The sequence below is a fragment of the Artemia franciscana genome, chromosome 5 (assembly GCF_032884065.1).
Source record: "Artemia franciscana chromosome 5, ASM3288406v1, whole genome shotgun sequence".
Classification (NCBI taxonomy): Eukaryota; Metazoa; Arthropoda; class Branchiopoda; order Anostraca; family Artemiidae; genus Artemia; species Artemia franciscana.
Window position 1 is genome coordinate 32,010,169 of NC_088867.1, and position 26,405 is coordinate 32,036,573.

At 34.4% G+C, this 26,405-nt stretch overlaps 1 protein-coding gene across 2 annotated transcripts; it reads left to right on the forward strand.

Moving 5' to 3' along the window:
- Positions 1 to 25,200, forward strand: LOC136027277 (ADP-ribosylation factor 1). Of its 2 annotated transcripts, none has more exons than XM_065704362.1 (5): positions 1 to 128; positions 11,635 to 11,801; positions 13,649 to 13,758; positions 22,895 to 23,020; positions 24,310 to 25,200. In XM_065704362.1, the coding sequence occupies exons 2-5, from the start codon at positions 11,654 to 11,656 to the stop codon at positions 24,472 to 24,474; spliced, it is 549 nt and encodes a 182-aa protein (XP_065560434.1). In that variant the 5' UTR covers positions 1 to 128; positions 11,635 to 11,653; the 3' UTR covers positions 24,475 to 25,200. The 2 variants fall into 2 exon arrangements, with proteins under 2 accessions (XP_065560434.1, XP_065560435.1); XM_065704363.1 differs by having other exon boundaries at positions 126 to 266.
- Positions 25,201 to 26,405: the final 1,205 nt, after the last annotated feature.

The following is a 26,405-nucleotide window of genomic DNA, read 5'->3' on the forward strand; positions in this document are numbered from 1 at the left end:
CTAATCTGAACGCACTCTTCGCCTTTTATCATTATCATCACGTAATATCTTCTTTTCCTTTTAAATTGCAGATTTTGGTTTGGCCTTGACGTGTCCAATTGTGCTAGGCTTTTTAATTTATATTTACGGTAAGTGTGGCTTAACTACGTAGTTGAACGGTGAAATATAGTGTTTGTCTGTGCACTATAATTTGCTGCATTTTTTTAACCTGAGAAAGGCTGATGAAATGCCGTTGGTTTTTGGAGAACCACACCTCAACTAGAAAAGTGTGTAGGCTACCTTTAGACATTGCTTATACTTATCACAACTGATATCTGAAATTTGTAAATATTTTTAGTCCAAATTTCCATGACAAAGGACTAGGAGGTAATTATATGACTATCCACATAGGCCTATTGACTTAGCAGTAAAGTGAAGATACCACTAAATCCCTTTTTTTTATGCTTTTTACAAACAAAATAATTGTTTATATGACAAAATTCATATGTAAGCATTTTTTGAGCTCTTATAAATGACAAATTTTCAATTGAAGTAAGTGTTATTGTTTGTTTTCTGACAAAATAATACTACATTTTCTCATTGTCTAAATTATTTATAATAAGGTTAGGTAGAGTTGGGTTGAAAAGTGTTTAAATATAAATTTGCAATAGAAGCAATTTTAAATTCAAAAAGAGCATAAAAAGGCATAGAGTAGTAGGCTATGTTCACTTTATTGGTAAGTCAATAATATGGAGTCATATATTTACCAACTAAGAAATCTAGAACCTATTTTAAAATACTGTAGCTTACTTATATCATTTTTTCTAGCTTTCATTTTCTAGCTAGGATGACAGCAGCCCATAAAGCATCTTAATTTTGTAACCACACAAAAAAGTTATCAGTGCTAGTAAAGGTTTTGGAAAATGGTTGTAAACATAGGCCTACCATTAGTTTATAAACAAATTGTACAAAAGTAATACACTGTTAAAAGTACTTATTTATAACAATAAAACTCCACAAAATATAATTCTAAAAATGTAAACATTTTGTATAACCTTTAGATTAAGGTGCATTTCTTCTGTGCAAGCAGAAAAAGTGCAATTCTATAAGATTGAACATGAACAGAAGAAGATCTAAAAAGCAATGAAATGGCAGTCAGTCATTGAGTTTGTCCTAAAAGTTAGCCCTCTGATAACATTAGAGACATAGCTTGTTGAGATGGTCCCTGCAGTAGCCTATGCCTTTTTGCTTGTATATATAAATTTTTTGCTTTTTGCCCTAGTCCTCTTCTGGTCAGGTGAACAAGTATAGAGAATACTCTGCTGACTTTTGTTGCTACAGTATGAAACTACAGTGTAGAGTACCTGTATATTTAATTCTAATAGGTCTAACATTAGACACTACCTTTCAAAGTTCTTAAGGAAGGGAGTTAAGTGATGCTCTAACCATCAAATAAGGCTTCCTAAGAAATAGTCCCAACTGTGTAAGGAGCTGTTGGTGCTGGAATATATTTTCTTGACTTCTTGTTGTGTTGACATTTATGCTTATAAAATCTAGCATACAAAGATAATTACTAGTGGCCAGTGTTGACAGTGACAGCTGAGAGGGCTGTCACCATATGTCTGATCTAAACTGTTGATGCTAGATTTATTTACACTATAAAATTTGAATTTCTCCAGTTTGTCTGAGTATGCATCTATTGTGTTTATGTTGTGCATTGAAGAGATAGAATTACTGTTTTGTTCTGTTTAGATATATACTGTTTTGTTCTTCTTGGACCCATACCAATTGTATTCTTAACACAACCAAAGATTGCAGAACCAGGTTCATGGTCCATGTATAGAAGAACTGCTGCTGGGAGGTTTTGTATGTTCTTGCTTGATGGTTTCCACTACCCTGGAAGAGAAAGTATGTAAAGTTAGAGATGGTTGCTTGAACTGTTTTGTTCATCCATCTTTACCAAGAAACATGCTCATGGGCTTCTTCCAGTGTCTTACAAGAGGAACATCATCTTTGTTCAATATACTTGGTGTCTGGGGTACTCCATATCTGAAGAACAAATTTGACAGGTGTCTACCTCCTCCTCTTTGTTAACAACTTCTATGATGTCTTCTTCAACCTGAAAATTAGGATCCCTTTTGCAATCTTCATCTGTTATACCTGATGGATGGATTCAACTTCTTTACAACACATACTTTTGGACAAGTAGGAATGCTGTTTATCCTGCTAAAAAGGTTGAAAGGCCATTAGTATCTGTATATAAGAAAAGATAATTTTGGAAGTATTGCAGCTATAGTTTCCCTTCAGATATTAGCCATTCAGACCCTCTATCAACCGTTTTTCAAAATAATTAACCCTGTTAGTTTTTTTATGCAAGTGGTTGGGTGGGCAAAAAAAAAACTACCCTAGACCTTTTTTACCTCCTTCCTGGATAGATGCTGAAAATTCACAGGTTCACCAAGGATTCTTTTTATGGCATTTAAAGATTATATAGAGCCTCAGTGGCACAGCCCCAAATGTTTATTGAGAAATCCTGAGAATAGAACTATGTGGGGTAATTTTAACCCTATCCCACCAGTTAAGGATAAATGTTCCATAGAATTTATGAAGGATTGTTTCTATATAAACTGAAATTCTTGTCAGCAATAAATATACTAGTTCAGGAGGTGCACTTAGATCCCAAAGGTTGTAATCTTTTATTGTTAACTTTTGTAATCTGTTTCCAATAAGTTTACAGGGAAATTTTAGACTTCTACAGGATGGGTCTTATGGGGGTATGTCAACAGAACTTCTATGGATTTTATATAAGATAAGATAATATTTATTTGCAAAAGACTGTCACAAGCTCTATAGAGCCAAACTTGCTTTTTTATGTCAAGTAAAAGCTAAAAAAAAAAAAAAAAAATTCAAAACAGTACATTAAGTCAAACACTTAAAATTAAAAGGAATTAAAAAAGCAAAATCATCAAAGATAAAGGGCAAATCAGTAAACTTAACAATTAAATTACAAAAACATTGCAGTAAATAAAAAAAATAAAATAAAAAAACGGCACTAGAGGAAAAGGGGAATTTGGCATGTACATAATCACAAATTATTATTAAGGTGTTCCAGAATAAAGGGTATAAAACTTTTACAAAACCTCTCTGTAACAGCATGGATTGCTAAGGAGGCTGACCGGGGAGTTGGAGTCTAATAGGATTGTGAAAATCAGGGAGTAAGTCCTCAGTACAGGGATTGGAAATGACTGATTTAGTGAAAAGCAGGCAAATTTTTTCCCTCCTTTCTTTTAAGGTGGTAATGCACGCAGCTTTAAGGAGGAAGGAGTATGGAATTTTGCCTTCTTTGTAAATGATCCTGAGCAAATGCTTTTGGACTGACTCGATTTTGTCACTAAGTTCATTTGAAAGTTGCAAATGCCAGACCAGACATGCATATTCCAATAACAGCCTGATAAAGGATAAGTAAACATGGAGGGAATGTATCTTAGGACAATTAAATTTGTTTAGTAGCTTAAAAATGGATAGTGAAACATTTGCTTGTTTAACAATGTTGGAAACATGTGTGTCCCACTTAAGATCATTAGAAATTGTGACACCAAGAAGCTTAACATGTTTCACTAGCATTTCACTTGGGATTGGATTGCAAAAAGCAGGAGTAGATTTCAAGAAGTTGATTGTCATTATTTGCGATTTAGTGGGATTTACTGTCATATTTAGATTCTTGGATTCATCTGAACATTGGGTTAGGATTTCAACGGGGTCACTTTTAATATTCCTATGACATACTTCAAGGATTGACAAGTCATCAACGTATTTCCATCTTTGGGGGAATTCCTTGCCAATTTTGTTAATCATCACAAGAAATAATAGTGGTCCCAATAAGGTTCCTTGAGGTATTCCACAGTACCTAGGGAGGGGGTTAGAGAAGGTATTTTTGTATTTTACAACTTGTGATCTGTCTGAAAGGAAAAATATAACAATATTTACTAATAGTGGGTCAATTTCAAAGTTATCATGTAGTAAACAAATTAGGACAGTGGGGTCAACTAAGTCAAATGCTTTTTGGAAATTGACTAAAACCAGGTTTAGCCAAACATTTGGTTTCTCTAGTTCACTTAGGATTGTGTGAATCAAGTCTACAAGGTAATGGGTGGTGGAGGTTTTTCTTAAATTACCAAAATGTCAGATGTCAATGTGTGGTATAATTTTAATTTTAAGCGAGTCACAAAGGAACCCTTCGTAAAGCTTAGAAAAAACTGGAGTGAGTGTAATAGGACGCATGTTGGTTATAGTCAGACTGGAAGATTTCTTTGGTATGGGTGTTATAAAACCTAGTTTCCAGCAACTTGTGAATTTACCAGATTTTGTAATTTGGTTAAAAATATCAGATAAAGGTCCAGCAATTGTGTCTGAAAAGGCTTTAATCAAGTCAATTGGGATGTCTAATGGGCAAGTACTTGATTTTTTGAGCTTTTGGATTTTATTTATAACATCAGAGGGAGAAATTTGGGGGAAAGAGGTGGAGGGAGGAATAGTTTGAACTGAGCCAGTGAAAGGGGGGAGACTTTGTACTATGGATGCAAGATGCAGATTCAAATTGTTGGCTATCTTGTTAGGGGGCTCAGGGAGATGAAAATTAACTTCACCAGGGTTTTTCCCGCAAATCTCTTTAATTTTCCTGTACCATTGTCTGGGTTTGTTAGAATACAAATCCTTAAGCTTACTATTGTAATACCCAGAAGCTGCCTTTCTCAGTTTTCTCTTCAGGAACTTTCTTAGATCATTAGCCTGTGTGATATGTCCTTGCTTGAACAAATTGATTTTTTTTCCTTATTAGTTTTTTAAAAGTTGCAGTAATGTAAGGTTTATTGGTAGAGCATATTTTAATTTTTTTTTCACTGGAAAATGGGCTTCATAATTACTCCTCAATAAATTTTGGAGGGACAAAGCCTTGAAGTCAACATCATTTGTTTGGTACACAGGGGACCAATTTTCACTAGTGATCCAAGGGCCAAAATTGTAAAGTCCTGAGTCAATTAGAGGTCTAAAGATGGTTTCAGTAATAGTAAAGGAATGTTTAACTGTAGCTAGTGGAGATAGGAGTAGGCTAAAGTGGTAACTACCTCCAAGAGGGGGAAGAATGGTGACGGGTCTGTAGAAATTTGACATATTGGTGCATATTAAATCAAGAGTAGAATTGCCTTTGGTAGTAGGGACTTTTACAATTTGTTTTAGACTAAAAGTATTACATGTAGACTCAAGTTTTAATTCATTTGCATCACCTAAGAGGAAAATTCCAGCATTTGGGTATTTAGATAGTACATAGTCAGCACTGTCATGCAATTTTTCAATAAAATTAATTTTTTCAGCTGCTCTCTGCCCAGGAGAGTAGTAAAAACAACACAGGACAATCAAATTGAAAGGATGTGGTAAGACTTTAGGTCAAACACAAACCCACAAAATTTCATCAAAGGGAGTAAGACAAGGAACTAATATTTCTGAAGGAAAAAAATCATTACGGACAAAGAAAAGAATTCCACTCCCTTTCTTACCCAGAGGGTGGGTTTTGGGTCTGAGTTTAATAAACTGGGTGAAAGTATTCATTTTTAACATGTGTGTATTTTGAGCATGTACTTCAGTAATAGCAATTATGTCTGATCTATATATTTTAGAAAAGGAGTCTAATTCATTAAGTTTTTCAAAATTAAGACTTTCAGCATTGCTTGACAAAAGTGTGGGAAATTTAAAACAACCTGCAAAGGTACCATTTTTACACTTAACTTTATTTAAATTACAAATGGCTACAGGGGGTATGGTGGGATTCTTAGCGGGGGCCGGATTAATGTAGTCAGAACAGGGGACCAAGGGAGCACATTTGACTTTTATGGGATGACTATTAGGGTCAACATCAAAAGGTGAATTATTAGAGTAAGAAAAGGATTTGTCTTGGGGGTGGGGGGATGGGCAATGATATGGATGAAGCACAAGGAGAACAATTAGGATTCATTATAAGACAATTAAAAAGTCTCGGACCTGAGTCAGGTTGACAGGGTAGGCACAAGGGATAAAACGAATGGGCTGGGGGTGGGGTTTTGTAAGGTGCTGGGAAAGGGGGCCTGGTTGGGAATAGTGATTCATGTCCGTCAAGAAAATGCTGGTTTGTGGCAGAGTAGGGAGGGTATAGGGCAGCATATTGTGAGGGGGGAGGAAATAGGACTTCTGTATGCGGGGAGGGGGAGGAGGTAGCAAAGGATAAGGGAGGAGAGTTTGGGATCAGGAAGGGTTTGTCAATTTTTGAGCTGTGCCTGATGAACTTTGATGAGAAATTTTTTGCTTGAGTGCAGTGCACTAAAAAAGGACGGCGGAAGGGAGATGAGTGGCTCTTACAATTTTTATCTTTGGACAGGGACACTGGAACAGGGCCCCAGGGAGGAGAATTAACATCATATACTTTTGGTGCATGGGCAAAACTACAATATGTGTTGCAATGCATGGTGGGAAAAGTGTGTATGGGAGGGGGAGGGAAACTCAAAGGGGATACTAAAGTAGGGGTATTCAGGGAGGGGGAGCTTGTTTTCCGAAAAAAACCCTCTTGTTTTCCGAAAAAACCCTCTTGTTTTCCGAAAGTCAGGAGTGACATAAGCAAAAACACATTCTCTGTTGCTACAAGTTAAGACACTACACAAATCTACATGGTCAAAACTGCAATCATTTTTGTTGCAACATTTTGATTGGAAATTTAAGCATAAATGCAAAAACTGACATTTTCTTTAGTCTGCAAAACCCTCGTTCAAAGAACTGGCAAAGCATGTTGTATTTACGAGTTCTTACGTCACTTTTCTCTACGAGCGTTGGAGGGGGTGCATTTGCACTAGTTGATGATGTATCACCAAGATTCATTTTGTCTGACAAGATCGCACAGTCGTGGGCTAGGCTTGGGCTAGATGTTATGTTTTGCACTTTATTATCAATGGGTGCATTTTGGTTAGCAACAGCGATGTCTTTGTCCGTTTGCGTTGACTGGGTAACTTGGTTATGGGGGATTTGCAAAGGGTCACAAGGGTGTGTTTCAATAGACACCGAGAGTTCTTGTTTCAGCTGGGCTATAAGAAAGTCTTTAACCTCCAAATGGCCTGTCAACACTTTAATTTGATTGTTCTTTTCCTCCATTTCTGACAGAAACGTTGAGTGCCTTGTCTGGATTTCTAGATTTTCTGCTTGACATGCCAATAAACTTGCATCAAGGGTCTTAATTTTCTCACTTAGGCGGGTTGTTTTGGATTCATAGTTGGGAATGTCTACACTTACCACAGCCGGCTTAGTTCCTTTCGGTATATCAGAGTTAGTTTTAGGTCCTGTAATAATCTGTGGTGAAGAGGTGCCAATTCTGCTTCCTCTTACAGGTCTCTTTGCACTAGGCTTTTGTGGGGGTTGAATAAGCCCCCATTGTGGGGGTTATAAAGGTCAAATGCTGTAAGTTGTGGTAATAATTCTGTATAATTAATTTTACTAATTTTATTATTTTTATATGTGCAACACAAGTGGGTAAGATTTTGTGTATTCTAGTAAATAAGCTATTAGAAACTTCAGATAATCTAGCACTTGGTTTGCTAAGAAATAAAAATTAAACTTGGTGACAGCTCAAATTAAGGCAATCCCGTGCAAATTAAGTGCTATTGTTATACAATGGCAAAGTTTATAACAGAGAAACCGTACCCTTAAATACAAGCACTATGAAAATGTTTTACTTTACAATTGCTTTTCAAATGTGGAATTTCATTGTTGTAAATAGGTATGTTAGGGGTATATTACTTTTGAGGAATTTATTATAAACTAATGGTATGTTTTTTGATCAATTTTCAAAACTTTTCCTAATGCTGATAACTTTTTGTGTGGTAACAAAAATAAGATACTTTTGGGCCCCTTTAAGTGCTCATGATGAAGCCTGCCTCAAAAACCATTATTGAATTGTGGAAGAGCATATAAAAAGGCATCAGGTGATATATTCAGTTGCATCCTTGCTAAATTATGTTGTAAATTGCAAATTAATACAAACCTATGTCCCAAACTATGTATACTGCCACTTGATTATTGTTTAGTGCTTCCTTATTGAGGGTTGAACCACTGAATATTTACCCTGAAAATATTTGTTACTTTGCAGAAAATGTTTTAAAAATTTGTCACATTTTGCAGGCTAATTTTTTGTTGACCTATGCTCTCAAATCCTTTTACCTTGGTCTATGATAGATGGCTAGTTTTTCAACACCACCTTATGAGCCAAAACAGTCAAGTTGAAATTGAAAATATTTTTATTATTATTCTTCTGTGGGCAGGTCCTCAACAAGCTGAGTTGAAGATTAGGTGAAAAGAGCCCATTGCCTTAACATCCTCCCCTCAAAAAAGCCTTACCAACAGCAAAGTGGTTACGTAAAGGGGGAGGGCCCCCACCCCCAGCATTATCAGCCAATTAATTTTTGTTTGGTAAATAGTCTGATGGAAATAAATAATGTAAAATAAATGCAGAAGAAGGTTGAACTCAGTTTGTATAAAAATGAAGTAATCTCAGTAGTAAAATCACCCATGTCAACAGGTAAAATTACTGGCCCATTTGTAAAATCAATTATCACCACCACTATCCTCATAATTTTCCCATATAGAGTCCTAGGTAATATATTTGTGTTGCTGTTTATCATTTCATGATGCATTGAGCATTGTGTGTTAAAATGAGTTTGCTGTATTGATTTCACAAAACTTGTGAAAACCACTCTGTCCATTCAGTTTTAATAGAATGGCTTTAATTATGAAGTTCCACCTTGTAGCCCAATAGTACACTGCAAAATCTCTATTATACCACCTATAAAGGGATTGTTTTGCCTTTGGATTTATCTAAATCATTTTAAGTATTTGGTTTGCTTATGTATTGTAAGCATTAAAAACAAAAACAATTTAAATGCTCTGATAGTCAATAATAGAGCCTAGTCACAAAACATATGTTAAGCTTCAGCCTAAACTTGGAAAGTGTTACCCTATATTGGTCATGTAGACTTAGAGTTAAAACAAAGCTAAATTGTGGGTATACTTTATCATGTATATATTCAGTCTAAGGCTAATGCTCTAAAGCAGAACAATTTTACTTCACAGCACTAACAGTATCATCTGATTCTTAAAAAAAGACATTGATACTTAAATTGATACTTAAATCAACATTGATACCTAAATTGATAAGAAATTAGTCTTTATAATAGAGGGGCCATTACCCAATCAGCCTCTCACCTTTTAAGTTTGCAAAGTATGAAAGAGCTGATTCATGTTCCTTCAGTTTAACTGTTTTAAAAGATTGTCAGTAAATAAAGCACTTGTAAGTAGCATTTGGCTATGTATAAATTGAACTAAAAAATGTTTTAATAAAGCACTTGTAAGACTTTAGCATATAGACTTAGAGATTGAAAGTGTAGCTCTCTCCTTATATAATAATTTCTACTTGATTTGAAGTTTAAATATTACCTTAAATCGCAGCTTGGAGCGATATAAGGATTAACTATCCTTGTGATGCTCCATGAGAAAAAAGAATTCGTTTGGTGTAGATTGTGGCTGTTAGATTAGACTCTTGGGGAGGACTCTGCAGCTTCCCAATTGTAAAGCAATTCCTGGCAGAGCCATTCCCTATCAAGGTGGGACTTGAACATGTCAGTTGAAGTAGCAGAAACTGTTTCTTCAGAGAGCTGGTGCCACATATTGATGATTCTTTGGCTGAAGAAGTGGCTTCTATGTCTACTCGTGGAACGCTGCATGGAGAGCTTCAAAGAATGTCCTCTAGTACCAGAATGCAAGGGCTGTGCAAAGAGACTGGGAAGGGTATTTTTAGAGAGGATTTTTTTGGTTAAAATAATGTCACCCCTTTTCCGTCGGTATGTCAGCGTTGGCAGCTTCAAACGACGTAGTCTTTCTTCATATGGAAGTTTATTCATGTTGGTAACCATCTTAGTGGCACAACGCTGGACATCCTCAAGCAACTTCCTATCTTTTTTGAAGAAAGGGGCTGCCAATGACATTCCAACCTCCAGGCGTGGACGTACAAGCGCCTTATATAACTTCATAAGAACTCTAGGGGGTCGGCTGGAGATGGTTCTTTTTATGATACCGAGGGTTTTATTTGCAGAAGATGAAACAGACTTAGCATGGCTGCTAAACTTTAATTGGTGATCTACAATAACCCTAAGATCTCTTTCATCAGAAACAGCAGAAAGGAAGTTGTCTTGAAGGAAATACTTATGATGCTTATTATTTTTGCCAAAATAGATTACATGGCATTTGTCAACATTGAAAGTCAGAAGTCACATGTTAGCCCATCTTTCTAGACTATCAAGATCTGTTTGAATTGATTGCTGGTCAGAGGGAGTAGCCGCTTTTCCAACTAGTTTTGAGTCATCAGAGTAAAGGGTAATAAGATTTGAAAGAATGGTGGGTAGTTCGTTAACATAGAAGTTGAAAAGTGTTGGTCCAAGAATAGTGCCCTGGGGCACGCCACTTAATGCAGTTGTGGGAGAAGAGAAATGAGGAGTTCCTTGCGAATCAAAAACTCTGACACTCTGTGATCTTTCAGAAAGGAAGCCCATAATCCACTGTACAACACCGTCGTTGACACCTGCAGCCCTCAATTTGATTATGAGGAATTCATGAAAAACTTTGTCGAATGCTTTGGACAGATCAAGAAGAATCATGTCGACAGGAAAACCCTCATCAAGCAGTGTAGTCACTAATTCATGTTTGGATAAGGTTAGTGTCCACAGATCTACCAGATCTGAATCCATGTTGTGATGTGGAGAGGATATTATTGACCTCAAGATGTTCAATTAGAGCTTTATTAACAAATCTCTCAATAATATTATCTAACAAATCTTTATTAATATTGCTCTTTAATTTTATTTAGAGCAAATTATATTGGTTTTTATCTGTATCATAAGTGTGCATTTTCTATGTATTTCATTTGTCTCTTTTTATTATATCATCATTTTTTGTTCCAAAAGAATATGTCCTAGTTTTCAAAACAGAGGAATGTATCCCATATATTTTTGCTTCTCGTCTTATCATATAGAATGGCTGATAATTGAAATATAGGAAGGCTCATTTGATAGTAAATTAAAGGTTCTAGTGTCCTTTTTTTATGACTGTAATCAATCAAAGGGCGACCAGTGACCCTACTGTCCCAAATGACATGAAGTGAAAATTTCAAGATTGTCATTCTAATCCCTATGGTTAATGATATGAAAATATTCCTCTAGGTACTACAGTCCTGTGTTGAGATACAGCCCCAAATTATGCAGATTACCTGTATACAACATAGGCTTCACAGTTGTATTTCAGAGTTCACCCAGTGTTACTGACTAATGAAGGAGCAATATTTCCCTAATGTTTTTTTCAGCGACTATATACAAGGGGCAGTAACAGAAAGTGGAGAGGGGCTCATTTGCTTGAAGATGCAAATATATAGCCCTCTTTTTAAGGCCCAAAAGGGAGTCAAGGAAATACCAAGAATAAGTATAGTAACCTTGCTTATCAGGTAAGTAATTACAGAACCCTGACACATACTCTTCGAGTTACTTGTATTTATTTTGAATATTTGTTTTGGATTTACTTATCTTCTTTGTATTTCAGGTCCATTCATATCACCAGAATGGGTAATGTGTTTGCCACCCTTTTCAAGGGCCTTTTTGGCAAAAAAGAAATGAGGATCCTGATGGTTGGTTTGGATGCAGCTGGAAAAACCACCATCTTATATAAGTTAAAGTTAGGTGAAATTGTAACCACAATTCCCACAATAGGTAATGTTTTTCTTCCTTTTACCTACTATATTGACACCTTGTAGATTAGTCTAGGGTTCAAAGATTTCCACTCATGGATAAAAAATGATGAACTTATAGTTATCTGGTCTTGTGTTTTGTACCCTCTCCAAGGAATAATCCTCTTATTTTAGATAATTCACTACCAACAAAATTCATAACTCAACCAAAATCATATGGAGCATGTACAGATGATGCTTTTATCTAAAATCCAACAACACATTTACCATTGTTGTCTAAAAACTAATGCACAAAATTTGCTACTTTTTCTGCAAACATCATGTTTAGCATATTTGGAATCAGTACATAAAGCAAATCAGGTGGTGTTTTCATTTTAACATAGCAAAGTAATAAAAAGTAAATATAAATTTAACCACCTGACTATATCCTGTCTCTTCCTTAATACCTGGATATATTCAAGTTTTTTTCAAGTTGGTGTTTTTTATTTGGGTTTTTATTTGGCATTGCATATCAACTCTTATTGAGAAACAATTAAAAATTATTTGAAATGAGCAAAATCACTAAACCTTTGTTTATAGCCTAAGTCTAAATACAGGCTAACATTTTCTGGTTGAGTACTTAATGAAGAAGAGGGCATTAACAAGACTTTTCTATTCCTCACACATTGAGTGGGGAATAGAAAGTGGTTATTTCCTATAAAGCATTATATTGAATTATGTTCAATTACCCAAATTCTATGTTCAGTTTGGTAATGCTTTAAAGATCATCCATATTGATACCACCCACCCAACGATTTTTCTTTATTGTGAAGGAAAAATTCATCACGTTTTTTTAGTGGAAGAGGAATGAATTATAAAGAAGTGTCTGACCCCTCTGCTAATGGATTAGTCAAGCATTTTTATACAGCAGATAAATTTAAAAAATAAGGTAAGCCCTGAATACTTTTATAAATTTTTTTTTAAAACTAACTCGTTTTATCACCCTTATTTTACCCGGAATCTGGAGGATTTGACTCACGAGAGAAGAAATACAATGAGAGCAGGATTTGTTCTAAGGAACATAGGTGTCAGCGTCTGGAATGACCTTCCAGAATCGGTCAGAGCGGCAGTAAGTCTGGCATCATTCAAGAGAATGGTTAAATTCCATTTTTCAAAAAGGAGAGAAGTGTGATAAGAGGAAAGGGTATTTATTTATTTAGTATTTAATATTAATTATTTTGTTTTTTTTTACCCCCCTCCCCCAAGGATTTTTTTTCTTTCTTCAAATCATTTGAAGAAATGATTTAGCAGATTCATGGTGGTTAGAATCGCGGCCACAGTCAGGACTCTTTTGTCTTAAGAGTGGTCGTTAATGGCAAATTCTTTGTTTAAATTATATGTTTTGGATGAAAATAAAAAATGTCTATGAAAACGGGCTCTTATTTATAGAAATATGTCAAGGAAAAGAAAATGTCATTGGAGTCATAGCTATCCAAATGAGTATTTTAAATTAGCGAAATTGCTATTTTTTCCACATTTATCTTGCCTGAAAAATTGAAAACAGAAACTTAAATCGATCAAAATACAAAGATATGTAATGAGACCTTTGATGGAGGAGCTTCCACCCTCCTCACCCCTTCCTCCCTAGGGCGTACCCCTTTTGAAATCCTTTTGTTTTTTTAACACTTAGTTGAATTTTTCGTTTATGTGTTCACCCTCCTCCAGTCCAACTCTTCTAGTAAACTTTATGTGGAGTCCAAGCTTTTATTACCAAATTCCTATTTCTCTATATTTAGTCATTATTATGCTATAGTCCTTTAGTTTTTTCTAGCATTTCAATTATTTTATTGGTGACTATAAAGAAGTATTAATAGTAAAAAAATTTCCTAGGATTCAATGTAGAAACAGTTGAGTATAAGAATATTTCATTCACTGTTTGGGATGTTGGTGGTCAGGACAAAATCCGACCTCTATGGAGACATTATTTTCAGAACACTCAGGTATCTTTTCAGTTTTATTCATTCATGTAATATATATTCAAACATATAATATATATATATATATTATATATATATATATATATATATATATATATATATATATATATATATATGTCATATATATATATATATATATATATATATATACATATATATATATATATATATATATATATATATGTCATATATATATATATATATATATATATATATATATATATATATATATATATATATATATATATATATATGTCATATATATATATATATATATATATATATATATATATGTCATATATATATATATATATATATATATATATATATATATATATATATATATATATATATATATATATATATATATATATATATATATATATATATATATATATATATATATATATATATATATATATATATATATATATATATATATATATATATATATAATGAGACCTTATAAGATATGTAATGAGACCTTTGATGGAGGAGCTTCCACCCTCCTCACCCCTTCCTCCCTAGGGCGTACCCCTTTTGAAATCCTTTTGTTTTTTTAACACTTAGTTGAATTTTTCGTTTATGTATATATATATATCTATATATATAAAAATAAGTTGTCTGTCTGTGGATGTGTGGATGGATGTGTGGATGGATGTGTCAGGTGACGTCACCTGAAAAAACTGGATTAGGTGACGTCAAAACTGAAAAAACTAAAAAAAGGCAAAAACTACAAAAAAAACTAAAAACTAATAAAAAAAATAAAAAAGCTAAAAAACTAAAAAAACTATAAAGGTAAAAACCAATAAAAAACTAAAAAAAAAACTGAAAAAACTAAAAAAAGGCAAAAACTACAAAAAAAAACTAAAAACTAATAAAAAAAGTAAAAAAGCTAAAAAACTAAAAAAACTAAAAAAACTAAAAAAAGGTAAAAAACTAAAAAAAATAAAAAATAAAAAAAAACTAAAAAAAAGGAAAAAACTGAAAAATAAGCTAAAATAAAGGTAAAAACCAATAAAAAACTAAAAAAAAAAAGGAAAAAACTAATAAATGACGACACTCAAAGAGAAAGCGACCAGGACAAAAAACTAAAAAAAAAGGCAAAAACTACAAAAAAACTAAAAACTAATAAAAAAAATAAAAAAGCTAAAAAACTAAAAAAACTAAAAAAAAGGTAAAAAACTAAAAAAACTAAAAACTAAAAAAAAACTAAAAAAGGTAAAAACTAAAAGAACTAAAAAAGAAAAAAATAAATGACGACACTCAAAGAGAAAGCGACCAGGACAAAAGGAATGCTCGATTAGCAATCAACAAAGCACCGGGACACAGGGAGTATAAATGACGACCAGGACACAAGTAAAAAAAAAAATTAACAAAACTAAAAAGAAGGTAAAAACTACAAAAAAACTAAAAAGAAAAAAAAACTAAAAACTAATAAAAAAACTAAAAAATCTAAAAATCTAAATAAACTAAAAAAGAAAAAAAAAGGAAAAAAATAAAGGAGAAAAACAAAACTAAAAAACGAATGTATATACAGACCGGTACACCGGGATACAAATGACGACCGGGACACAGGGAATATAAATAACGACCGGGACACAGGGACACAACTACAACGGGGACACCGGGGGAAACAGGGGGATATAAATGACGACCGGGACAAAAAAACTAAAAAGATACAGACCGGGACACCGGGATACAAATGATGACCGGGACCCGGGACACAGGGAATATAAATGACGACCGGGACACAGGGACACAACTACAACGGGGACACCGGGGGAAACAGGGGGATAACCTGACAATCTATTTATATGCAAAGACAATGGGACAGCAAAGAATGTTGTATATTCGCAAGTTTTACGTAGTTAAAACCATATATATATATATATATATCTATATTCACAGGTGGGACATAGGGACACAACTACAATGGCGCGTAACTATTATGGCGCGTAACGACTTACGCGCGCGGGGGGGCTTGGGGGGGGCGCGAAGCGCCCCCACCAACTAGGTGTTGGGGTGGCGCGAAGCGCCACCCCAACAGCTAGTATATATATATATATATATATATATATATATATATATATATATATATATATATATACCTAGACCATCGAATGTGACAAAGACCAATCCAAGCAATTGGGGCAAAGTGCATTGAAAAAATATCTTAAGTATTGATAAACGAAAATGAAGAACAAAGAAATTTGCGGTTAGAATACTTGCGAAAACAACAAATACAACGAGTTGCAAACACAGTTTTCATGAAAAGTTTTATTGGGGTTAAAAACTTTTTTGACCCCAATAAAGCTGCTGAAGAATGCATTGCACATCCTTTAAATTACGGGGTCTTTTGTAACCTATTGGATTTCTTGGGAGAAATATTGCGAGACACAAACAACTAAAATTTCTTCCTTTAAGCCATGTTAATACTTCTTTGTATACATGTTTGACCATTAGTCTCCTGAGGATTACAGAATAATTTTAAGGCTACAGCGTCCAAGTTTTCTTGATTACGATGGACGAAGAGACATGCTTTTCAACTTAACCTGCGGCTCTTTTTTGTATTTGATCTTTTTAGGTTTGTGTTCCCAGACGGACGTACGATATTTTTTCTCAATTCGCTTTTAACCGACTAATAACTTCACCAAAGTAGCCATTAATATCAAACCCTTCCATACCTAATTCTTATGTCGTTGTTCTAGTGGTAGCTGCAACCTAATAAAGAACAATCTTGGGCTATATTGACCAAGAAAAAAACGATTTAAAAAATTAATGAAAAAAAAAACTGAAACTAATACAGGAGTGGCAACTGTTATTTATTTTTAACTCAAAATTAATTTGTAGTCTTGAAATTTTCTTTCGGAATTAAAAAAATGTCTGAAAATTCACAAAATTGGCCTCAGATCGAAAAGTACACCACTGGAATCGCCATGTTCGAAAACCCTACATTAGAAGCTTATATCCTCCTATTAAGCCTCCATTTTTTTTTCATCCCCATGTATTCAGGTAGTAAATCATTCCAAACAACGACCGTGAAACAAGAATGTCCTTTCAAGCTATGAAGGTTATCTCGAGAACGAGAGAGAGCGGGGAAAAAAGAGTGAAGAAAAATAATAGAAGCTTGCAGAAAAAGAAAAGGAATTGCTCGCTAAACTTTTTTCCAGTAAGCGAAAAATACATTTATAAGCATATAAATAAGAAATATATATATTGTCTGTCTGTGGATGGATGGATGGATGTGTCAGGTGACGTCACCTGAAAAAACTGGATTAGGTGACGTCAAAACTGAAAAAACTAAAAAAAGGCAAAACTACAAAAAAAACTAAAAACTAATAAAAAAAATAAAAAAGCTAAAAAACTAAAAAAACTATAAAGGTAAAAACCAATAAAAAACTAAAAAAAAAACTAAAAAAAAAACTAAAAAAAGGCAAAAACTACAAAAAAAAACTAAAAACTAATAAAAAAAGTAAAAAAGCTAAAAAACTAAAAAAACTAAAAAAACTAAAAAAAGGTAAAAAACTAAAAAAAATAAAAAATAAAAAAAAACTAAAAAAAAGGAAAAAACTGAAAAATAAGCTAAAATAAAGGTAAAAACCAATAAAAAACTAAAAAAAAAGGAAAAAACTAATAAATGACGACACTCAAAGAGAAAGCGACCAGGACAAAAGGAATGTTCGATTAGCAATCAACAAAGCACCGGGACACAGGGAGTATAAATGACGACCAGGACATAAGTAAAAAAAAAAAAACTATCTATATATATAAAAATAAGTTGTCTGTGGATCTGTGGATCGTGGATCAGGTGACGTCACCTGAAAAAACTGGATCAGGTGACGTCAAAACTGAAAAAACTAAAAAAAGGCAAAAACTACAAAAAAAACTAAAAACTAATAAAAAAGCTAAAAAACTAAAAAAACTAAAAAAAAGGCAAAAACTACAAAAAAACTAAAAACTAATAAAAAAAATAAAAAAGCTAAAAAACTAAAAAAACTAAAAAAAGGTAAAAAACTAAAAAAACTAAAAAAGGTAAAAACTAAAAGAACTAAAAAAGAAAAAAATAAATGACGACACTCAAAGAGAAAGCGACCAGGACAAAAGGAATGTTCGATTAGCAATCAACAAAGCACCGGGACACAGGGAGTATAAATGACGACCAAGACACAAGTAAAAAAAAAAATTAACAAAACTAAAAAGAAGGTAAAAACTACAAAAAAACTAAAAAGAAAAAAAAACTAAAAACTAATAAAAAAACTAAAAAATCTAAAAATCTAAATAAACTAAAAAAGAAAAAAAAAGGAAAAAAATAAAGGAGAAAAACAAAACTAAAAAACGAATGTATATACAGACCGGTACACCGGGATACAAATGACGACCGGGACACAGGGAATATAAATAACGACCGGGACACAGGGACACAACTACAACGAGGACACCGGGGGAAACAGGGGGATATAAATGACGACCGGGACAAAAAAACTAAAAAGAAATAAAAACTAAAAACTAATAAAAAAAACTAAAAAATCTAAAAATCTAAATAAGCTAAAAAAGAAAAAAAAAGGAAAAAAATAAAGGAGAAAAACAAAACTAAAAAACGAATGTATATACAGACCGGGACACCGGGATACAAATGATGACCGGGACCCGGGACACAGGGAATATAAATGACGACCGGGACACAGGGACACAACTACAACGGGGACACCGGGGGAAACAGGGGGATAACCTGACAATCTATTTATATGCAAAGACAATGGGACAGCAAAGAATGTTGTATATTCGCAAGTTTTACGTAGTTAAAACCATATATATATATATATATCTATATTCACAGGTGGGACATAGGGACACAACTACAATGGCGCGTAACTATTATGGCGCGTAACGACTTACACGCGCGGGGGGGCTTGGGGGGGGCGCGAAGCGCCCCCACCAACTAGGTGTTGGGGTGGCGCGAAGCGCCACCCCAACAGCTAGTATATATATAAAAAAAAAGCTTTTTTAAGTCTCTTTTAAAAGTAGAATTTAGAGAAAGAGTCAAACTTTAGCGTAAAGGGCGGGGCGTTGAGGAGTGAACAACCCCTTTCATATACGGAGTAATTTCTGTTCGTTTTAAGTTTTAATATCGCTCCTTACTTTCAATTAAAAAACTCATTTTTTTTTATTTAATTTCTGAACGTTTTTGAATTAATGCATGTTTTGATTTTGGTTCTCCTCACATGGAAAATTAAAACAAAATTTGCATATTAATTTATTTTTATGGCTAAATGGCTTTCTCATAGTTTTGATCGGACTATTTTGAGAAAAAAGGAGCGGAGGAGTAGGCCTACTTACCATCCAATTTTTTGGTTATTTAAAAAGGCAACTAGAACTTTTAATTTTTTACGAACGTTTTATTAGTTAAAATATACGTAACTTACAAATTAACTTACGTAACGAACTTCTACATTCACACCAACTAGCAAAAGTTACAAACCCCTCTTCACTGAAGATGATTGTAGCCTAACAGACGATTATTACTTACAAGTCCCCTGCATGTCTTACCACTGGAAACAAATTGGTCTTACCATCAAATACACCGGAAACAAATAATAGGTACACCAACTAGCCGAAGTTGCAAACTCCTTATTGCCGAAGATGATTATGGTCTAACAGCTGACTGTTGCTTACAAGTCCTCTACTTGTCTCACAATTGGTATCGGCCTATTTTTGGTTTCGGTGTGTACCCTACTATTGAAGTTGTCAACCCCTTGAAACTTTCGAACTAGTATATCTCATGAAGGAATATTTGTACCAAAAAACGGATGACATTTACTATGATCAGCTCATCAAGAGCTATCGATTGCCGTAAAAAAAAATTCTATCTGTCTTAGTTCAAAAGTTGATTTTTTTTTTTTGCCGTAGGCCAACTTTTTAACGTTACCACTTAGAAAGGAGCAAAGGATAAGCTCCAATTTCTTTAGCAATGATAGAAATTTTAAAGTTTAAGAGGTACATTTAATAACATTTCTCTACCTCAATTCCAAGTCCGAAAAAAACAAATGATAAACCCAGCCGAAATCACGGCAGCACTTTCGGACCCGTGGGAAAATGCCGCTTTTTTGCTTCTGTAAATTTTTCTATTTATCGCTCAAAGAAGAAATATTGGCTCTGGGGCTAGGTAACTGCCGCGTATATTTAACACTTATAGATTTTAGTCCATCTTCAATTTGAAAGTGGTGCCTGCCTGCTAGAACGGAGCTTTCCACTTGAAAGCAGAAACATGGTTTGATGAAACGAAAGCTTGGCTGCACAACTTCAGATACTCCTCTCTGACATGGGCTATATAACTCCACTTCACTTCGCACACCATAGTCTCTGGCTCGTGGACAAGCAAAAACCATCCTTTTTGACCCCAGGCAAGAGTTCTGCAGAGCTTTCCAAAATGTAATGTCATATTCATCAATCCGGCCTGAGGTCCACACTTTCCGTAAAAACCGCACAGGTTAGACCCTTACCAGTTTCCAGGAATAAGCCGAGATCGGCGGCATAGGAAAAAAAAACCGGGACAAAACCAAAGTGTTGCTCTCGCAACACAATATATGGGGAAACATATTGTTTCCAAGGGTTTATTTGTTCTCAAAACAATACATCCTATATTGGTTAGTGCTGCTTAAAAAATAAAACTTGAGGAAGAGTGTTGCCTTCTGGCTTAGGCCAAATGACATCTATCAAAATTATCCAGCAGCATTACTAATACTTGTCACTAATTCGTCTTTAAAACCTTGGTTTGTTGAATTTTGTCAGTATTTGTATTAAATGTAAGTAATGCATAGCTTTTGTAAACTTTTTGTAAGTAATGCATAGCTGTACACAAGAGGGGATGGGAGGAAGATCTTCTAAGATTTATCAGATGACTTGACAATGTTGGCAGAGAGGAAAGTGATGTAGTCCCCAGCTAAATAAAACATCATTAAAAGAAGAAATCCATCTTTCAGTCGATAATAAATTATGGAGAAGTCCCTAGACTGTAGTCGAGAATGCAACATTTGAGACTGACAGGCGTTTGGTCTATGCCTCAAAGCATCCCTAACATTCAATTTCAAAAGGGAATCTTACTTTGGGATATCTGCCGCATTATTTGTTAGTAGATTTGCAGTATCATACTTGATTCTTTTGTATCTGGGATCTTCAACCTTGAGTTCATTTACCCTGTTGCTTATCTTGCAAATACGTTTACGAGCAGTGTTTGTTTGAATCAGGGGTGGAAGAAAGGACTGAACCGCGTAGAGACACAGCAGGCTGAGAGTCAAGCCAGGCTAAGGGTTTTGTATTGGGAAAAATATGCTTCAAAACTAAGTAGCTTTTTAGATTTTGAATTTAGGATTACAAATTGATGACTAAATTAGCGGAGTTCAAAGTGTCAGTGCTACTGGCTAGCAATGTTATGGAACTGAGAGTTTCACTTTCTTCTTGAGTACAGTAGACAGGTTGATCGTAGTGGAAAAGACTCTTTTTAGGATTTTGGCTTATCCTCGGTCGACTTTGGAGTGGACAGGTGAAGGTGGTGCGGCTGGTAAAGCGCTAATGGTACGTTTTTGTAAAATCTAGCTGAGGACTTTGTCAGAGCAACGTTTACCTTGCTTGGAAACCAAGAATTAAGGATATTCGTCAGGCTACTCAGTTGCTTAGCTTTGTATGGTTTATTTATATGGAAACATCATTATATTGCCTTGCTGCAATAGTTTCTGGTTGACTTTTCTCTTGAACTAATTTGGCGAGTCAGACACTCTCACAGCACTTGGGAGGCATTTTATTTTCTGGAGATTTGTGATTGCCTCCACAATTGGTCCATTTGGGGGCGCATTGCATGTAGTTGATGAGCAAGATTCTGAACAGATGACATATTTCATTGTTTCAGTTTTTCAGTTTGAAGATGTGTGACCAACTTTCTTCATTGGAATGGTTTGACAGGGCTTGAATGTTTTAGTTTGGCCAAATTGCCAAACTAACGGGAGATTTTTAGAGACACATTGTCAACTAATATTCTGTAATGTTTGAATGGGAATTATCGCTTTTCATGATGCTTCCAATGGAGTTTACTTGTCGAGCCTTACTTAGATCTGCTTATTTAAAAAAGAACATCTAGACCACCATTTTTACTAGTGCTGGCAGTAAGTTTGCATTTTAGGGATTTGAATGCCTGTTATAACACTAAAAATATATTTTGGGTTTAAAGACTGCTCCTTCAATGTTAATGTGAAGCAACGGGCATTGGCTTATCACATATAAAATTACTACCGTCATAGCTTTAAGAAAAGCGAATAAATTCTCAGTTTGTTGATTTTGTAAGTCCATAACTTCCTGACATTAATAGTATATCTTAAAATATTTCGTAACTATAACTGAAACGCAATTAATAATATCATTTCGTTGAAATAGGCTAATCGCCTATGCTTTCCACTGAATGCTTTCAACCATGCTTTTTTGCTGACATGGCTTGTCACGAATTTCCCCTTTATGATGCACTTTTTCACGATAAAAATAAATAGGGAAACAGTTGAATTATAAAAAAAAGTAGGACTGTGACCTGGATTCTCATTCATGGGGGTCGACCATGAAAAGGGGCATTATTTTACTAATGATAAGTGTGTATGGTACAGTCCAGCGTACCTTTGTATCGTAATCAGTATAGTCAATATTGACCTATATACAGTCCCTGAATGTTCCAGTGTAGGAAATCTGTGCACTAAATGCCGCAATTAATCTCAATCTTCCTTTCTCTTTTGTATTTTTAAAATCATCTTACTGATAATTTATTTCACTAACCATATTTATTCTTCATGTTTAAGCTTATAATACAGTCACGAAGTACCTTCAAGAAAATGTTTTCGTGTTTTTTTCCTTTATAGATTATTGCATTTTAAATTGTATTGCGTTAGAATTTTCCTTGTATTAGTCTTTGTTTATACCAAATAATCATTACAACGGACTATTTGCTTGTTAATACCCGAGGTTGGTCTTGTTTGGTATCTTTTATTCGTTTTCTCTAATTTAATTAGTATGTTAAAGGCTACTTTGCCATTGTAGACATGCTTAAGCCGCCCTATTGGTATTGTTGCCAGCTCTATTTGTCATTTGATTCTTTTTCAAGGGCCTCATTTTTGTGGTGGACAGTAATGACAGGGAACGAGTTGGAGAAGCCCGAGAAGAATTGATGCGAATGCTGTCTGAGGATGAACTTCGTGATGCAGTACTTCTGATTTTTGCCAACAAACAAGTAAGGTTCCCCACCCGTGCATCTTTGTCCCTTTTCTTTCTCTCACTCTCTCCCTCCATCTATCTGTCTTATTTATGTGTGTATATGACTTTCTATCATTGTCAATAATGTCTTTTCATGCTTTAAAATATGCTATTCAGAGCCAACACAGTACGCTGGCTTGCTAAAGACCACAATGTCTGGCCGCTTCGTATAGAACGGATGGCTAGTAACTTGGACTCGGTTGGTCGAGAGCTGAGAGTTTTAACTTTTTTTTATGAAATTTAAAAGTGATTGAAGGGAAAACAGTCCCCCTATTCTTTGTATGCCCCCAGTCACTCCCATAACCTGCCTTTCTATCCGGTAAAAAGTACGCATCTAGTGGGAGGTATGGTCCCACGCAGTCCCAGTGTTAAGTGCCCCAAATCGTACGAATTGTCCATTCACAGCAGGTACATGTTTGGGGAAGTGGGATTTTTATTCTTGTCAAAATTGGAATCATGAAAAGAATATACATCTGCTGGATTAGACGTAAATTAAAGCCCTCCCCCCTTCCCCTAATGTGTAGAGTAGGTAGTCAACTTCCCTTAGCTTAAAAGGTATATAGAGTGCGCGAGAAATTCAGAATTTCCTAAAAGCGTAAACTTCTAAACATGATTAGACAAGACATAACACAGCAAAAGAAATTACAGCTTTACTTCTTTCCTCACCAATATTAGGCTTAAGTCAGAACAATGAATGGCGACAAATTCAAAGACAGAGTGAATGCAAAAAATAATTTTTGACACTAGTGAAAATTGACGCTTTTTACTTTGTTGAAGTTTCATCATATGTGTCCCTTTTTAATGTACTATTATCCAATAAAACGCTATATTCTTCCATGCTTCTATTTAACAAGATTTTTCTGCCTTTTTTTTTTAAACTATGTTTAAATAGTTTATTTGTATTTGTGTCTGAATATTACAATTCCCATTAATATCCCCAAACAAGCAAAAATAGGATTTATTTCGCATCAACTCTTACAAAGTTATGACAGTGTTGCTTGTTCATGGATACAAAATTGATCAGTTGTGACCATGGTATAAAACAATCTGTTGCATGTTTACATTGATGTGGTATCCAGACATGTGTCGACTGTCTGGTATCCATTGTGTCCAGACATGTATCTGCTGTCTTGGGAAGTCCCTTCTTGAGCTTGAAAATTTTTGGAATTTCAGAAGAGAGTACTGTTTTCGTCAGGGTCTTTCAGTTGTATACATTTGAAGCACGTGTGTGACAGATTCTCTGTATAATTGCCTCTTTTTCTCCAGGACTTACCCAATGCGATGAATGCTGCTGAAATTACCGATAAATTGGGTCTGCACTCACTCCGCAATCGCAACTGGTACATCCAGGCTACTTGTGCTACTAGTGGAGATGGTCTCTATGAAGGTCTGGATTGGCTCTCCAACCAGTTGAAAAACGCCAATCGTTAAATAAAGCTTATATTGTCACATAAATGGAAGCAGTTTTTTCGGGTGTAAATGACTTATGGACTAAGTGAAATAGTAGTGTTGACCAACTGAATTAACCCGGCATTTCTTGTTTCTTTTTTCTCTTTTTTTACATAGTTGGTGCGAGGTTTATTTGATTGGTTCATTGTTTTAATTTTGGAGTTGAAATAACGCTGCCGAAATGTTCTAGAAATATGGCTCTGTCTCATCATTTGCGATGAATCTATCAAATAAAATGGCTGTTTTAGTTTTGTTTGTTCCTATTGTTGGAGCAAGACTGTACAACCATAGATTATTTATTTGTTTTTTATTTGGGATCTAGTGAGAGAAAAAAAACTGCTCCTGATCAAATATGGAAAAAAATAGTTAAAATCCAACTAACCTTGTAGGAGGACATTCCGTGCAACTTTTTAGCTTTTTTAATAGTCATTCATTGTATATTGAGGGACACGAAATTGCTAAAGATTTTTTGTTGTTCTTTTACCTTTTATCTTGAAATTAAGAAAAGGGCGAAGTTTTGTGTTTAATATTTCCATATTAACTGTTAGTCTTTATTTCTAGTATATTTTTCCCTCTCGTCTCCTCTGTTTAGTAGTGGGTCCTCCTTTCTTTTTGTTTTTTTTTGTATTTTTAAGGAAACAGTCGTGTCTCTGTTTGAGTTGTGTCAGAAGTTGAGACATGAAATAAACCTTGTTTTTTGCTTCCTGATTTTTGTTTATACGTTTTTAAAAATCAGAAGGTTATCAGGAATGTTCAAAGCCAATTTGAAGATATCCATAAAAAAAAACGGTGTGAAAAACTAAGGACGATTCTTTGATAAGTCAGATTCTATAGAACAATCAGCCGCAGAAAAATTTGCGAGTGTTTGCTTATGTCCTTGTAGTTGAAGAATGTCATTGAGTGTATATTGGAACGCGCTGTCATCATGGCTTATAAGTGATTGTTTAGCATTCAAAAAGTGTTCTGTCTTTTTTTTTTTTTTTTTTTTTAATCCTTATTTGTAGGGACATCTTTTTGACACTACTATATAACGCCAATAGCCGATAAAATACTCTAGCATTCCAACCCAGGAAGTGTTGAAATTGACCTAGTCATTGTGGTTTCTGAGATGCTTATTTGTTATCTTGTAACCAAAAAAATCACTGACCATTTTCAATCATTCAAATAAACATGAAAACACAATGTATTGCGTCTTAATACAAAAGCGTAATGTACGATACCAAGTCGAAACGAAAAGTTTATGTAAACTTCTCATTTTTCAGGAAACTTGAATTATGAAAACAATGTAAGTATTACATTATGTAAAAAAAAGTATTTATCGAAAATTGATATGTAGAAATGCCTCCACTGGTTAGGAAAAGTCAAATAAATCAGAGAACTCTCGAAGCAGCAAAGTCATAAAATTTGTAAAAATTCTTTGAAAGTAGGAACCTCTATAACCAATCTTAAAATTTCCAGACATTGGTTAAATTCATGCTATGGTTGCATTTTTTTAAAGTAAAATTAAGGTTTAAGTGGAACATAGTGCAAAATCTAAAATACAGAAAGCATGGGAGTAATGTCTCGTTTTTGTGACATTACTGTTATTTGATTTTCATTCTGCAGAACCAGGACTGACTTGCTGGGGCTAATATATATCCTATTATTTTATGACTGTCACATATAGATTTTCTTGCCATTACTGATCAACCAGATAAAAGATAGTTTCACCATATTATTTTTTTAAATTCTGATTAAAGGAAAAGCTATTGAATCAGGTATACATTTATAATGATAGATTAAGCAAAGGAAGTCAGAAGGACAATTTTGCCTCTTTTTGTCAACACATAGGCAATCTGCTGAAAACCTTTGCAGCTTTGAACTGGTAGAAGCCCCATGACCAACATGAAGACTACATGTTGCAAGGTCAATGG

Bases quoted from the DNA above. Each gene is read 5' to 3' on its own strand.
- LOC136027277 (XM_065704362.1), top strand. From the start codon at position 11,654: ATGGGTAATGTGTTTGCCACCCTTTTCAAGGGCCTTTTTGGCAAAAAA. The intron at 11,802-13,648 runs GTAATGTTTTTC...AAAATTTCCTAG, and splicing joins AACCACAATTCCCACAATAG to GATTCAATGTAGAAACAGTT. The intron at 13,759-22,894 runs GTATCTTTTCAG...TTCTTTTTCAAG, and splicing joins ATTATTTTCAGAACACTCAG to GGCCTCATTTTTGTGGTGGA.